This window comes from Magnolia sinica, chromosome 2, assembly GCF_029962835.1.
Source record: "Magnolia sinica isolate HGM2019 chromosome 2, MsV1, whole genome shotgun sequence".
NCBI classification, from domain to species: domain Eukaryota; kingdom Viridiplantae; phylum Streptophyta; class Magnoliopsida; order Magnoliales; family Magnoliaceae; genus Magnolia; species Magnolia sinica.
The window spans coordinates 55,224,397-55,240,090 of record NC_080574.1 but is presented as its reverse complement, the minus strand read 5'-3'; the positions used below and the strand labels follow the sequence as shown (position 1 = coordinate 55,240,090).

Genomic DNA, 15,694 nt, shown 5'->3' with positions numbered 1-15,694 from the left:
GCGAATTTAACAAAATCTGATGAATGATCGGATAGCTGTGACGTGTTGTCAATGTCCAAGATTGATCGCCTCTATCATGAGTGAATTTTGGATATAAGGGTATCATACCATGTGTCCTCATTGAAGTTGGTTCACCACATATAGCGAGTATGATGGAGACCCAGTTCTTATAGGCAATGATCATACCTGTAAGATGGTCAGAATTGGTTCGGTTCACATCAGGATGTTTGATGGGGTGGAACATACTCTCAATGTGAAGCACGTTCAGATTTGAGGAAGAATTTGATCTTTCTGGAAGCTCTATATGCACTTGGTTGTAAGTTCGTCAATTATAAATGTATCTTGAAGGTTTCAAAATGGGCGCTCATAGTTATGAAAGCACAGAGGAATAGAAATCTTTACAAGTTAATCGAGAATATTAGATCGGGTGGAGCTGCAATGTCTATAGCGAAATCCCCGTCGACACGTTTGTGGCATGCGTACCTAGGCTACATGAGCAAGCGAGGTATGAAGGTACTTCTCAATCATTGTTTAATTCCTATATTTTAAAACCTTTGATTTAAATATATGAAAGCATTGCATATATGAGAAACAATCATAGCTAATTTTTAAAACCGGGAAGCATGTTAGTAAAGGTCAGCTAAATTATGTGCATTTAAGAAATGTAAACCGATGGTTGAAAAACAGACAAGGTGGAAAGTAAAAATTTTAAGGACATAACGGCGGAGAATTTATTATAGGGAATTTAACCGATACTATAAGAATGAGGGGGTAGGGAGGCATACACTAAAGAAGAATAGTGTGGCTAAACATATGAATCAGAATATTTTGAAAATGGCCTAGAGTATGTTGAGTAATTCCGAGTCAGGCAAGAAGCTATAAGCTGAAGTCGTCTCTACAGTTAATTTGCTATTTAGTAAATCGATTTCCATGTACAACTATTGATTGTAAAATTTCAGAAGAAGTATGGAGTGGGGTAGTAATTGATTACTTGGGGTTGCAGATATTTGTTTGTAATACTTACTCTCATGTACCATCAGTTGAGAGAGATAAGCTAGACCAAAGGGCCAAGAAGTATACTTTTGTCGCTATCGTGGTGGGGTGAAAGGTTACAGATTGTATAACCGGGTTTCATGGAAAATCATATTTAGCAGAAACGTCAAGTTTGATGAAGGTTCCTTGTTTCGAAATGATGAGCACAAGAAAACGAAAAAATCAGCGATTAATATTGAAATAAACAATGGTGAAACATTTGAAGAACATAAGCCATATGTAGAGGTATAAGAAGAGGTGGAGCAGCCACCTGTAGGGAGAAATCCACCAAGGGATCACAGGATATCGTTGAGATATAATAATGACTCAAACGTTGCATTTGCTCTCATTATAAATGAGGGGTATCCGTCTACATTTCAAAAATCTATAGAACACCGAGATGCAGAAAAGTGGATGACAACATTGCATGATGAGATTGACTCTCTCTACAAAAATGAAACATGTGAGCTGGTGGAGCTGTCCATTGGGCAGAAAGCGATCGGTTACAAGTGGATTTATCGAAAGAAACTTGATAGGTACAAAGCTAAATTGATAGCAAATGGTTATGCTTAAAAAGAGGGTATCGAATTCGGTGAGATATCCGTGCTAGTGGTAAAGCAAATATTTATCGGATTTGTATTGGCTTTGGTTGCCTAATATAATTTGAAATATTTAGATGTGAAGACTACATTTTTACATTGAGAATTAGAAGTGCAAATCTATATGAAGTAACCTTAAGGGTTCGAGGTGCAGGAAAAAGATAATTCAGTTTACAAGTTAAAAAGGTCGTTGTACCGCTTGAAATAGTCGTCTAGGCAGTGGTACAAGAAATTTAATTCATTCGTGTTGAGTCAATGATTTATCAGAAGTGAATACGATCATTGTGTCTATTTTATATCACTGAATGACGGGAAATTCGTGATTCTGATATTGTATATTGATGATATGCTTATCATCAACCATAGCATGCCTAAAATCAACATATTGAATGCTCAGTTATTCAGAGCATTTGATATAAAAGATCTGGGGACAGCAAAGAAGATTTTCGACATCGATATACACATAAACGGAAATGAGTAGGCTATGGTTGTCTTAGGAGGTATATCTTTAGAATGTCTTAGTCAAGTTTAAACTGGAAAAGGCAAAACCGGTTAACACTCCTCCATGTTGCTCATTTTTTACTTTCTTTAGAATTATATCCTACGTCAGAAGAAGAAAAATGATATACGTCTCGTGTTCCCTATTCGAGCACGGTTGGCAGTCTTATATATGTCATTGTCTGTACTAGACCGGACATTTCACCTGTGATTGGTGTTGTGAGCAGATAAATGTCAAACCCCAACAAGCAACATTGGGAAGCAGTGAAATGGTTACTTCATTACATACGAGGTACAATGGACTACGTCTTAATTTTCAAAAATTCTAAGGAAAAACTTGTAGGTTATGTGGATGCAGATTATGCAGGAAATGTAGATAATAGAAGGTTGGCTTCTGGTTATTCGTTTGTGTTAGTTGGTGGAGCTATCAGTTGGATGTTAAAGCTTCAGTTTGTGGTTGCACTTTCCATAATTGAAGTTGAATACATGGTAGTGATAGAAGAATTCAAGGAAGCTGTTTGGTTGAAAGGGACGATAAATGAGTTGGTGCTTCAGTAAGAAGTCATGCCTGTGCATTGTGACAGCGAGAACGCAATCAATTTGACAAAAAACTCGGTGTACCACTCCTAGACTAAACACATTGACGTTCGTTATCATTTTATTCGATAGATGCTAAAGGAAGGAGATGTCACTTCTGAGAATATTCACACTAGAGAGAATCCGACAGACATGCTTACGAAGGTTGTTCTTACAAAGAAGTTCAAGTTTTGGTTGACTTCTCTGGACTTGACAAAGAAGAAATGAAGACGAAGTATGCACGAGAAGCGATGAATGTATTACTTTGAAGATGATTAAAGATATTGATAGCAGCTTGGAGCAGTGGAACTGGAGGATTAAGGCCATGTTCGAGATTGTTAATCGAGTACCTTTAATCTAGAACAGAGAAGCCTTGTCTCATTTCGACCAGTGTCACTTTTGGTTCATCGAATTAGGGGTGGATTCTCAGAGAGCACGTTGTTCACTTTTGCACATTTTCTGTTCGATCGGATGTTTGTGATTCGATTCATTTCGATCCGAGATTTGACCAACAAAATGCATAAGTACGGGTTGTATTTCCTAATCTTGTATTGGAGTATGTAAGTATTCTCTTACTTGCGATTAGGGTTAAGAGCATAATGAAGTTTTGATAGTTTTGGAGCCTAGCAAGAATTCTCAAGGGTTTTCGTGGGAAAGCTACGGTTTCAACTGTAAGTTGTTCTATCTCTTATAACCTTCTTCTAATTATAGTGGATGGATCGTGGCTTTGTGCCATGGTTATTTCCTACAAGGATTTTCCATGTAAAATTTCATGTGTTCTCTGTGTTTGCTTAGATTTTTCATTTTCTATTGCTGTTTGGTTCGATCTAACGTCGCTTCCGCACCCAACAAAATTGACTCAGGTGGAGTTTTCAAGTTTTTGAACTATGGTGGGCCCCAACCTAAGTCAAAAGGCAAAACAAACTTGTGAATGATAGTAACACTACTTTACAAATGGTGGCAACTAATCCATGGCTCCAATGGCATACAAGCATGTCAATCCAGGACATCCCAATCACGGGGCTCATTGTGCATTGGCTAGAGGCCAACAATCACACTGAATGAATGATCCTGGACTTCCAATTAATCGATATCAAGGACGGTAAAAGAATAATCTGCCCAAAAAACCATACTGATGAAATGATCCTAGCTGTCCAATTGGATATCAAGGACGGTAAAAAGATAAATCTGTTCTGCAGTCCAATTCAATGGATAAAATCATATATGTAAGATCATCTAATAAGTGTGATTTCACCTATGCCACATCCACAGCAGGACCCACAATTCCAAAAGTCCACATTTGCATACATGTGCGCCCCATGATGGAGAACCAGCATAGGCATAAGAGCATGGCTTCATTGAGTAGAGCGAGAACCAAAATTCCATGCGCTAATTTATCTTCAGCCACTAAAAGATGAATGGTGACAATCTCACAAGCATATTTTCTTTTTCCAAAATGCAAACTTTCAAATGCTCATTTTGAAATGCATGTCCAGATTCCTTCCCACCATTACGTGATGATGGAAGATGTGGGAAGCACTGACTCCTGGTGCACACCGGGTGCACACAATCTTTTTCCTAAATGAAAAAGAGTAACATTTTCCTTGTCTCTTTCCTATTGGTGTAAACTGAGTACGAACATGTACAAATTCAAAGTGGGGAATGATTGATTATACACAAGTATGCAAATAATTCTCATATTATGAACACTACTTCAGGCTACAAAAGGAAGCATGCCTCCAGATTGGTCTTCTGTTCGTTCTAACTAGTATTTGGAAGTGAACGAAATTGCAGTTTGGGGAGCTGAAGAGTCGAACGGTCATAACACGCTCACTCGTGTTTCATTTTGTGTGCCACCCCAATGCTCAGCTAGTTCAGAACGAAGTAAAATGTCGAGATGAGGATAAACCCAAACAATGGCTAAGGACATCACAAAGTTCCATTACATATTATCCACAATGAAAAGAGAAGGGTAAGACTTACAGTGTGGGATTCAGGCAACTGAATAGTCACAGTCTAAGAAGTTGTCCCAAATCATTTTCAACGTTTCATGGAGTGACTCATTGAGGAACCCAGTCTCCACCATCCCATCCTGAAAATTACAACAGAAGGTTAGCAAAACCACCCAGAATTTGAGAGCTCCAGAGTGTCAGCAACAAACCATGCTTGACTGAGGCCCATGACTCGTATATGGTCTGGTGATCCAGACCATTTATATGGGCCCCACAGTGGACTGGGGGACCCTGAAAATCTCCCAGATTGGTATCCCAAAACCTTCATCTCTGTACTAATTTACGTTGAAAGTGGTCCTTTGATGTCCTTTTTTTTTCTTTTCTGAGCAATGTATTCCATAATAAGGCAAGCAGTGGAAAGCTTCAGATCTTTGAGGCATCCTCCACCACTGTTAAGGACGAGTGATCGACAGTCTGGATCACCAAACCATCCATGCCACTTGCACCAGAGTCCTGCACCTGCAGGAACTATCAGGCAATGTCATGCCCCGGCTGCCAAGCAATGCTGTTATAGTACAAAAGAAACCTCAATGCACGTGCATTTTCCAACCACAGCCAAAGTGGCCACCCACAAGCATGATGCGTATATTGTTCTGAGAATAATATATCCCGACGTATAAGAAAGTGAGTAGTGTCCTGATGCACCAACTCAATGCAAATGAGGTCCATGGTTTGCAAATCGAGACCATTGAACTGGTGGGGACAACCTTGGATGGGATTTTTTTTCCAGACTGGAAAGGTTCCAGCCATCCAATATCTAGACTACTTACAAGCTGTTGGTTTTTTTTTTTCCTGATCATCTATTTGTAGGCAACTGATCAAAGTGATAGGAACTTGTAACTCGGGACACTTCTTGGGCATCTCCCATCCACAACTGAGACCATCAGATCAAGGTCCCGGAAGCCAGGGTGAAACATTGGCCACGACTTTCATCATGAATCCTGACAAAAGCTGAACAGGATTCGTGCAGCTGGCCCCAATTAGTTGGGATAGGCTTAGATGATGATGATGAGATCAAGGTCCAGGCCAAAGAACCATGGGACCCACTTGCATGGATTAGAAACAAAATGACAACATTGACGTCACGATGCTCGGGACACCGTATGCTGCCTGACTGGGTCTCATTCTGGATGGGGCGTAGAGGAAAAATCATACTGATTAGATAACCTTAACCATTTGATTTTGACTATTGAAGTTAGAGAACTGACATTTTCTTTTTAATTGTTTATTTTGATGGACACCAATGACAGTTCCACCATTGTACCTTGGGAAGAACAGCAAACAACATCCCAACACAGAATGCCAAAGACACCCGGAGTTTCAAAAGTATACAGAAACACTTATTAGATTCTCCAAAGAGGGAGAATCTGACTAAATGTGGCCCAGTAATTTTCTTTAACTGGCACACTGAACTCAAATTGGACACATGATACAATAGTCCAGGATCTAGAGAATTCAACAGACTTGGACCCATTGACGGATGGACCACTGTCCACAAATTGCAGGAACCGAATGATCCTATCCATCTGATTGGTGGACCATTTCCTGTTCAATTTTCCCCATTACCAGTATTGTTTTCTGCCATCCATTTGTATGTTTGTCACTGATCAGATGGTTAAGTTCATCAGATCACCAAGATATTTCTACCACAGCTGGTCATTGTTGGGCCCTCTGAATGAGCAGTCTAGATCATGGGCCATCATGGCAAATGTTCAATTATTTGAGGGAGATCACCTGCATAATTTGGAAGATCCTGTCATTCTACAGATGACATAGAAAGAAAAAGAAACGCACCATCAACTGCTTGACTATTCCTGTCATCTTGAGAGTCACTTCTTTCCCAACTTCCCCTGCTGACGTCCGGAAATCAAATCGATCTGCATCTCTTAGCTTCAGCCTCAACATTGGACTTCTAAAAGCTTTATATTTGGTGTGCCAAACACCAACAACACAGAACCGATCTCCAAAGGACTCCTTCCCCAAAGGCCATCTCAGCCCTCCCTTCACATCTGGATCTACAATTGCAGACTTTATTAGTTCTCTTATGCTTTCTTCATCCTCATCCTGAAAACAATGCACATGGTTGGCCCACAAAAGATATTCATATGTTAAAATCAGTGGCTATAGACTACTGTCTGCATTCACAGCCATTTTCTAAATGGCAGGAGGGACTCATCCACTGTACACTTGGCAAGCAAGAACATAATCCATACTGCCCAAATCCTGGGCCCCATTGTGGATGAAGCAAGCTCAAAGATCACGCTGATCAGACAATCATAACCATCTGATTTATTGTTGTATTAGGACTGCTGACTGAATTGATGGCCACTAAATGGAAGGTCAGGATCATGCAATCAGCGTAGCTTTCAGGAACCCACAAGGTGGATGGTTTGGATTGATTTACATGCACGCCGTGTGTGGGGGGGATGAGTCACTACCAATTTATAAGCAGTGATGGATGCAAATTTGTGGTCTTGTCTAAAAGTCAGTTAAAAATTCAATCACGCACTCCTTTCCATGTATGGTAGCAAAGAGAGAACTCACGGTCAGTGCTGTTAAAATCCTCTTGGTGGACAGCATCAACCTCAAGTCAAGATCCTTGTCAAGGCAAGATATGTCAGCTACCAAGTGCCGTACTTGGTTTAATTCAGCCTGTAAAACATAACAGAATATTTCAATGTAAGCTTCTACGAAGTTTAGACTTTCTTTTCAGCAGCTAGTAGATTTTCCACCATCAGACTAGAATAGATGTGCATTTCCACAATTTCTTAAATAGTGGTGATGCATCCACCGTATATGTGGCATACCTGCATGTCAATCCAGGCCATCCAAATCATAAGCACAAAACGTGAATTGAGCAACAGAACAAATATCAAACTCATTGGACAATCCTAAGTCCCTAATCATCCAATTAGTAGGCATCAGATGGATGCATTTGAAGAATATGGTCAGCAGTCCCTGCAATCTGAATGATCTCCATGGATGTATATGTACCAAGGTATTTAAAATCGGTTATGTAATGGCCATTAAGTAATGGTAACAGTCATAACCGTTACGCCGTTACAGAAAAAACAGGCCATAACGGTCCTATAGCAGTTTTTTCAAAAAATAAAAAAAGGGCCGTAACGGCCCATATCATAATGGTAACGGTGGTGGCCGTTACAGCCGCTGTTACTGTTTTGGAACACCTTGATATGTATGCTAAGTGTATGGTGAATGAGCCACCACCATTAATGAAACAGTAAAAAGTGAATGTAGTCCTCTAGAGCTAAAACATCTAGAACTGGTTATGGTCCATTTTACATGCAACCTGTCCAGCTACAAATATCAGAAATGGATAGCAAAATTTGTTACCCAACCATGGTCAGGAAAATCGTACAATATGGCTCACTATCATCCGAGTCATATTGGTTTCGGTCCAAAACAAAACGAGTTGCCACACTGATACATGACTGAGTCAGACTGAGTTTTACCAATTTTGTTCCCTTGGCGAGTCGCACTACAAAACTGCTACTTAAATCCATGGTACCAACAGGATGCATGCATGGGATTGTATATTGATGCCAATAAAGAAAATAGAGAAAACCAAACATTGTTTGGGTCACGTTTTGACATCAAGGGCATTTTGAACTTGCCTTTTGCTCAGTGTAGGCCCCAGTCCCCCACGTCTTTATCGCAAGAAAAACTTTGACGCACTGGCAGATTGTGGTAGATGATATACAGGGACTTCGAAATTGCAAATGTTGCATTCAAGTCAAGTTAAACTGTCATGGGTCCCAGTTTTGAAGTATCATGAACCAAAAATTATGCTTTATTTGATTATCTAACCATCAGATTCGTGGACATAACTAGACAGTTAAAAATGAAAAACATCCAATGGTGCAATTTCAACAAACAACTGTGCACCAATCAGAAGTTAGGATTGTTCAACCAAGTTGATTTGGTGGACTGACTTGGTGGCAGTGCTTCCACAAGTTAGTTTAATTTGTCATAGTATGTGACGTGTATGATTTCTGAGTGCCTGTGTATCAAGTGTCAAACTCTGCCAGAGTATCGAATAACTCCCCCTTTTATTTATTGGTCAGAAAGAGTAAGGATCCCAGAAAAGATGATTGAGGGTGAGTTGAGTGTGCATGTGCATTCGTCTGAATGGTTGCATACATTCAAAAGAATGAAGAAGAAAAAAAGAGGAGAGAAAGACGGCAAATGCATGAGAGATAGGAGCAGTTACAGTCTAACAACCCTTAAACATTAAAAACCAAATAAAACACCAGCATACACACTTGCATGGTCATACGAACGTACATATCTATGCACAAAGACAATCCTTACACTAAGGGCCTATTTGTTTCATCAGTTACCCCAGTAATGTATAGGAAAAGTAATCATTATGATTTTATCACCACCAAACCAAACACGGGAATCAGCAGTCAAATGCAGCAGGTGTTGTCAAGAGACAGTTAAAGTAATTTGTAACCATTGCACATTTCCTTTACATTACTGTGGTATGAAAGTTAATTGGTTGTGGAAATATTTACAGGTTAGTAAATGTGCTTGGGATAAATACAACACATGAGTTCGTGAGAATGCACCAGCGACATACATACATGTATGAGGGTGCTGTACATTTTACATGCATAGAACAAAAATCATTTTACTTCTATAATTAGACTTGTCTTGTGGGCTAGGTTAATCACATCTCAACGGATTACAATCATTTCCATTAGTAAATAGTGCAATGAGCTCTATAAATAATTAAATGCTTATACTTATCAAAATGATCAATATTCAATCTCAACAAGAAGGCATTTCCCCTATCCAAAATACACCACTAGTTTTGGAAGTGCATTATTGGTGGAAGGATTGAAGACTTGGTTTCCACGGCCAACTTGGCCCTGAACAAAACCAAAGCACCATGCATTTAGATCTTAGTTTCAATCTGCAATTCTTTATGGACCGAAGTAGAGCCCATTGTCGACCAAATGGGTTGAAACTAACCGCAACAAGCAGAGATGGAGAGAACCGAGTCAACTCATTGAAGACAAATCAAATCTGGTATTTGATTCCTTGGCTAGGACTTGGCATGCATCTTGCTAAATCCATTAAAAAAAAAATGGGAAACAAATCCAGAAATAGAATTATCCCAAAAGCCATGAGTAACATGTTTCATGTCTGCCAAATAAGGAAAGATTGTAGCTTTCAATAGAAGAAATGTTCAATTCTAGGAACATAAGCATGAAAGTAAATAAATCTAAGCACAAATATTTGTTAGAGAGAGCTACAGTACTGACCTTGTGACATTCAAGTTTTCCATGTTTTCCAATAGAACATTTGCATGAAATAGTTGCATCTGGTAGGGATTTGTCATACACCTGCACGGAATATCAAAGGTTTAAGAAGTGCTTAGCCAACTGAGTTAGGTTGTTTGTGATAAACGAATGAACCAAAAGCAAATGATTAATTGCAATTACCTTAGTATTCAGGATGAGCATGAACAACTAATGTAACAACATCGCAATTTGGCTCTACTCCCTCAATATGAATAATAAGGTAATTGCAATGTCATCCATAGTAACATCATGGCGTTGTGTGCCAGGACTTCCATGTCATCCACTTGTTGTAAGAAAGGTGAAGAGGCAATAGAATCACTCAGATTGGGCTGATAGTCATGAGGTCATTGATCTTCCTAGGGGTGGATGCCAATATACATGTCTAATAACCAAGAGTCTCTTTCCATGTCTAGGTTGGAGAGATTTTTTATATATGGGGAATGGGAAGAACAAAGTCTGAGGGGTCTCGTAGTATTGGATTCTGCAGCCAACATCCGATCATTGTCCAATCATCCTAGATTTGAATGAAGAATCCTGGGGCCCTATACCATTCAAATTGACTGGCATGGCGAGTGTTCGAAATATCGACATCGCGTTACATATTGCATCCTTGGGATGCAAAAACATATCGGTTATCACATGGGATATATCGTTTGTATCGGATAATTTATCACACTTTTTGGGAAACATGGGGGTAATGGTTAAATTTTTCAATGAAACTTCAGGGATTGTTAAAAACAGGCCTTAATACACACTTTTAAATCATAACATCTCAAAAAAGAAGTGCACGTAACAGGTTTCCTACGTATAGGGTCCTAAGCTATGCGTTGTCTAACTAAACTAATGCAACTATATTCAAATTGAATGAATAACATTCAGTGTATGTGATGATCATTTCATCAAACACTCCTAAATACTTCGAAATTAGTCTTAATTGATAGCTGCTTAAAGGGAAATTTCTAAATAAATAAATAAATAAGTAATTTTTTTATTAATTTTTAATTTAAAAATGATTTTTATTTTTGAAATTGACAAGGACTCAACAAATCAGTAGATCAACCCTCATAAATGCTTGATTTCATGTTTGGAGTGCAACATTGTAAGCAATTTGGGAGAAATTGGGGAATTTTTGAATTTTCCCCAAATTAGACCTCCTACACTCAAATTTCAAAATTAGAGTATATGTGATGATCATTTCATCAAATATTCCTAAATACTTCGAAATTAGTCTCAATTGACAATTGGTAGAAAGAAATTTTTGAAAAAAAAAAAAAAACATAGAGAACATGAAGAACCAATGGATATCGAAATCAAAGCTCCACTACATGATCTTTCATGCAAAACATGAAGAACCAATGGATTTGTAACCATTTGACACTGATTTAACATAATTACAACAAAAAATGATCGGAAATTAAAAATGCTCACCAGATCAAATATGTGGAATATATCAGCACTACTTGTGTGTTTCATATTGCACAGGTGGGATACAAGATATATCGTGGGATATATCAACCGTTTTCGTCGATATTTAAAACATTGGGCATGGCTAAAAGAAGAGGATTTTCCATAAAAGTTCATGATGGTGAAATACTACTACAACGTAAGGGTGGGCTGGTTTTAGACTTAAATGAAACCTAAAAACCCAAAAGAGTCCATTAAAGTTTGGGGGCACGATCACTTTTGGGTTTGTGGAAAAGGCAAATTTTGATATATTGTCGGAGATTAATGCACTAAATTCCAAAGAAGAGTCTCTCGAATTATCGGGAGAGGAAAAGGCTAAAAATGGTGTGTTAGAAACTAAGTCTAAGAGGAAATTGCTAAACGAGAAAATTATGTGGAAGGCGAAGCAATGCTAGCAGACTACCTGGCTTAAGATGGGAGATGAGAAAACCAAATACTTCATCACTAAATGTTAGGAAGAGACAAGGTAGAATTTACAGCCTAGATGTCAATGGTAGAAAGGTGGAAGATAAGCAAGAAATATGTAACACAATTGCTAATTACTACTCGAATCTCCTCTTGGCACAGGGATGGCTGGAGGGCCTTAAGAGAATCAAATAAGGAAGAGACAACTTGGTTGAAACGCCCAATTAATGAAGGTTAAAGAGGCTGTGAATAGCCTAGGAGGTGATAAGACCCCAATCCTGATGACTATCCGATAGCTTTCTCTGAAGACTTCTCTGAATAGAGTTCATCTCGGAGTTTCATAATAGAGGAAACAATCTAAAGTTTGGGTGCATCCCTCATCCCCAAGAAGGATGGTGCTTTGTGTTTGAAAGATTTCAAACCTATAAAATCTTATTAGAAGACCTTATAAAAAATTTTGCGAAGATTCTTGCAACTAAACTCCAGAATGTACTCGGCAAGGGGTGTTTCTTTTTGGAAGGGAAATTATTGGCAGGCCATTGATAGCCCATGAATGCATCAACTGAAGATTTAGAGAGGTAATCCGGGTGTGGATTGCAAACTAGATATGGAGAAAGCTTATGATTATGAGGATTGAAAACTTTTGTAGTGCATGCTCTAGATGTTGCATTTTGGAGCTTAGTAGCACAATCCTTTTCACCAAGTGCAGCTTCCGCTTCAAATCGCACTTCAGACTAGTGCTCCCACTTCCTACCTATTTATACTTGAAAACATTTTGAAATAGATGATTCACCACTCTCATGCACAAATTTGTTGCCTCTTTGCTTCGCACTTTGAGCAACTATATTTTAGAGTAAAATGGAGGCAATGGATTTCTGCCTGTATTTCATCAGCACACTATTTGGTCAGCTATTAATGGTTCCCTTAGCATTTCTTTCAAAGTGACCAAAGGGATCATAGAAAGACCATATTCCCTATTTTGTTTGTTGTGATTGCTAAAGCCCTTAGCAGGAAGATAGACAAAATAATAGAGAAAGGACTGATTAGTGGTTTTTTATTAGCAGAAGACACCTTCCGAGCATCTCACATTCAATAAGCAGATGACAGATTAGATGTTTTGGAAAGTGATTAGATTTTTTGCAAAGTGTATCTTCATAAAGTGATTAGAAATTTAGAAATCATTTCAAGCCAAAAATTAATACACAGTACCAAAGAGTTCGGAAGTCATCTCCAGGAGGGGATGGAGAAGATGGCTGATGCATTTGGATCTAACTTGCCTCTTTCTGTAGGCAACACTACCAAGCGGCTATAGGACTTGGTGATTAAGAGAATCGAAAGGAAATATTATCAGCTTGATAAATATTTCCTTACCTGCCACATCAACCTCATTAAAGCCCCCTAGTCGAATATATGCCAGTGTGCTTCATGTCTCTATTTTAGTGCCCCATGTGTGTGACCCTCCATATCGAAAAAATTCAAAAATATTTCTTATGGAGAGGTATGGACACAAAAATAAATTTCATTCAGTTGCATGGAATGTGTTTTGATCTTTACAAGTCATTGGGGGTACAGGCATTAAAGATCTTACAATGATGAACAGGCTTTACTTGGTAAATGGCTATGGACATTTTGTTACAAGGACAATTACCTTTGGAAGCAGATAATTTCATCTAAATGCAACACCCAAGTAGGTGGTTGGCCTACCTCTAGCTCATCGTTGTGCAAAGCATCAACCATTTGGAAGGCATTCCCAAGATTTTATGAGAGTTGTTTACCAAGATACTTGTCATGGTGATAGCCCGCTTCAAGTTGAATTCGCAAGACACTATAGATATCATTTAATCAAGGACATTTTATATACTGGTGTTTTAGTACAGTGGGAGTTGTGGGAATGGTGTTCTCTACAGGAAATTCAGATAGGTGGATGTGGAGGAGAGAAAAATCAGGCTTATTCCCAATCAAATCCTTTTATTTCCTGCTCAAAACTTGTGGGAGTGTATGCCAAAATGCCCTTTTAGCTCACATGTGGTACTACCTGGCCCATAAGTGTGTTAGTGTTTGGATGGCCACCCACAAATGATAAGATCCTGGTTATTGACCACAGAAAGAGGAACATGATCATTACTGATTTTTGCTCCCTTTGCCTAAATGATGCAGAATCAGCAAATCTGTTCATCCATTGTACCACGGCAACCTTCCTAAGGGGAGATTCCTGGCATTCTTAGACTTGCAGTGGGTCATGCCAGGATTGATTGAAGCCTTCTTTATAGCATGGAAATGAGGGCCCTCTTTGAAGAGAGAGAAAATATTATGGTTATTGTCTCTCTTATCCAGTCTCTGGTCCCTATGGAAGTCAGAAAACAATTAGGTGATTTTAAACAGTGCGAGAGGGAAGGTGATTGTATGGCCTTTAAGGGTTCCCCAACTCAGGGGTTGTAATCTGAAGAGATATGGGGTTTGTAAGAGGGCTTCCCCCTTAAGGGTTCCTCATCATCCTTTTCCTTTCATGCCTTTTTGTATTTTTTTACTAGTACTAATAAAATCTGTGCATTGCCACTCAAGAAAAGGTAATTACAATTTGGTCATTTCTTTTTTAGGGCCTTTGGATTGAAACTAACCTAGGGGAATCCCAGGGGGGGTTGGAAGTGACATAAGCGAGAGTAAACTGACATCAGCAGTAGAGGAAGAAAACCCTTTGCACCTATTTGTTTCGCTAGGGAAGTCCTTGATAATGCTTTTCCTTTGCATTTGCAATTGTTTGGATTGTGCTCCCACAAAGGGAAACCTGCCAACTGTTTGCATTCCCCAGTTTGCATTTTCTATACAAACAGGCCTTTATTGAATTAATTACTGCTTTCAATTCAATAGAGCAAGGCAAAATGGCTTCCTCCAGATAATGATGACAGGTAACATGGAGAATGTATCGTAGAGGTAGCAAGCTAAAGAAATACCTTCACATGGTAATGTTCTTTTTCTGATTCAAAATCAACTCCTATCTTTGGGACAACCAAACATTGAACAGCTTCCATATATGCACTAGGAACATTTGTGTAAAATGATTTCTTGACTTGATTCCTGGAAGTGGTTTCAGCAGCTGAACTCTTCAAAATGGTATCTAGGCTGATAGAAGGGCTCCTGTGTCACATAGATTGCCAGTGTAAGTTTAACGGTTAAAGTAGAAGTGTAAGAGATAATAGATTGCCAATCTTTTTTAAAATAGATGTAGTTCATTGTTATGAAAGTTCCAAATCTCAAACAATTGTTTCCTTCTCACAAGAAAACTTAGGGTGTCAACAACTTCAAGTGAAGGAATTATTGGGTCCTAGTGCCTCAGTATATGAATAGTGTCTAAATGCAACATTTCATGCAGTTGAAATCCGATTTCAGGGATCCAAACCATCCACCCTATGGAACCCACCATGGGCAAGAGATTCAACAGAACTCCGTGTTGGGCAATTGTAGCCCTTTTAATTATTCACCTTTAAACAGAAAGTTAAGAAAGTAAAGGAAATTGGGATTCATGTAGCCAATGCTAATTAAATGGGATAAGGCTTGGGATGATGATGATGATGACCTTCAAACTGAAAGTTAAGAAAAACTACAATAGTGGTAGAGGAAAATAAATAAATAAATGAAAGACTAACTACTACAACTAGATGGCTGGGAAATGGGATGTTCTAAACTGGGCATTTTTTTGGGGTCACATCCAAAGTGGGTCCTATAAGTTCAACAACCAGATCACCTGAAATTGGGCCCCACTTGCATCGGCTACTCATGT

The 15,694-nt window shown here is 38.8% G+C and overlaps 1 protein-coding gene across 3 annotated transcripts in view; it reads right to left on the bottom strand.

Annotated features, from left to right (window-relative positions):
- Positions 1 to 4,375: 4,375 nt before the first annotated feature.
- LOC131237121 (uncharacterized) overlaps positions 4,376 to 15,694 on the bottom strand; it is a 49,551-nt gene continuing 38,232 nt past the window's right edge. For all 3 annotated transcript variants that reach the window (XM_058234780.1, XM_058234778.1, XM_058234779.1), the window contains exons 4-8: positions 14,868 to 15,051; positions 10,009 to 10,089; positions 7,262 to 7,369; positions 6,512 to 6,781; positions 4,376 to 4,797 (exon numbers count right to left, since the gene is read on the bottom strand). In XM_058234780.1, the coding sequence (XP_058090763.1) occupies positions 4,699 to 4,797; positions 6,512 to 6,781; positions 7,262 to 7,369; positions 10,009 to 10,089; positions 14,868 to 15,051 (742 nt within the window). In that variant the 3' untranslated portion in view covers positions 4,376 to 4,698. The remainder of the gene's footprint in view (positions 4,798 to 6,511; positions 6,782 to 7,261; positions 7,370 to 10,008; positions 10,090 to 14,867; positions 15,052 to 15,694) is intronic.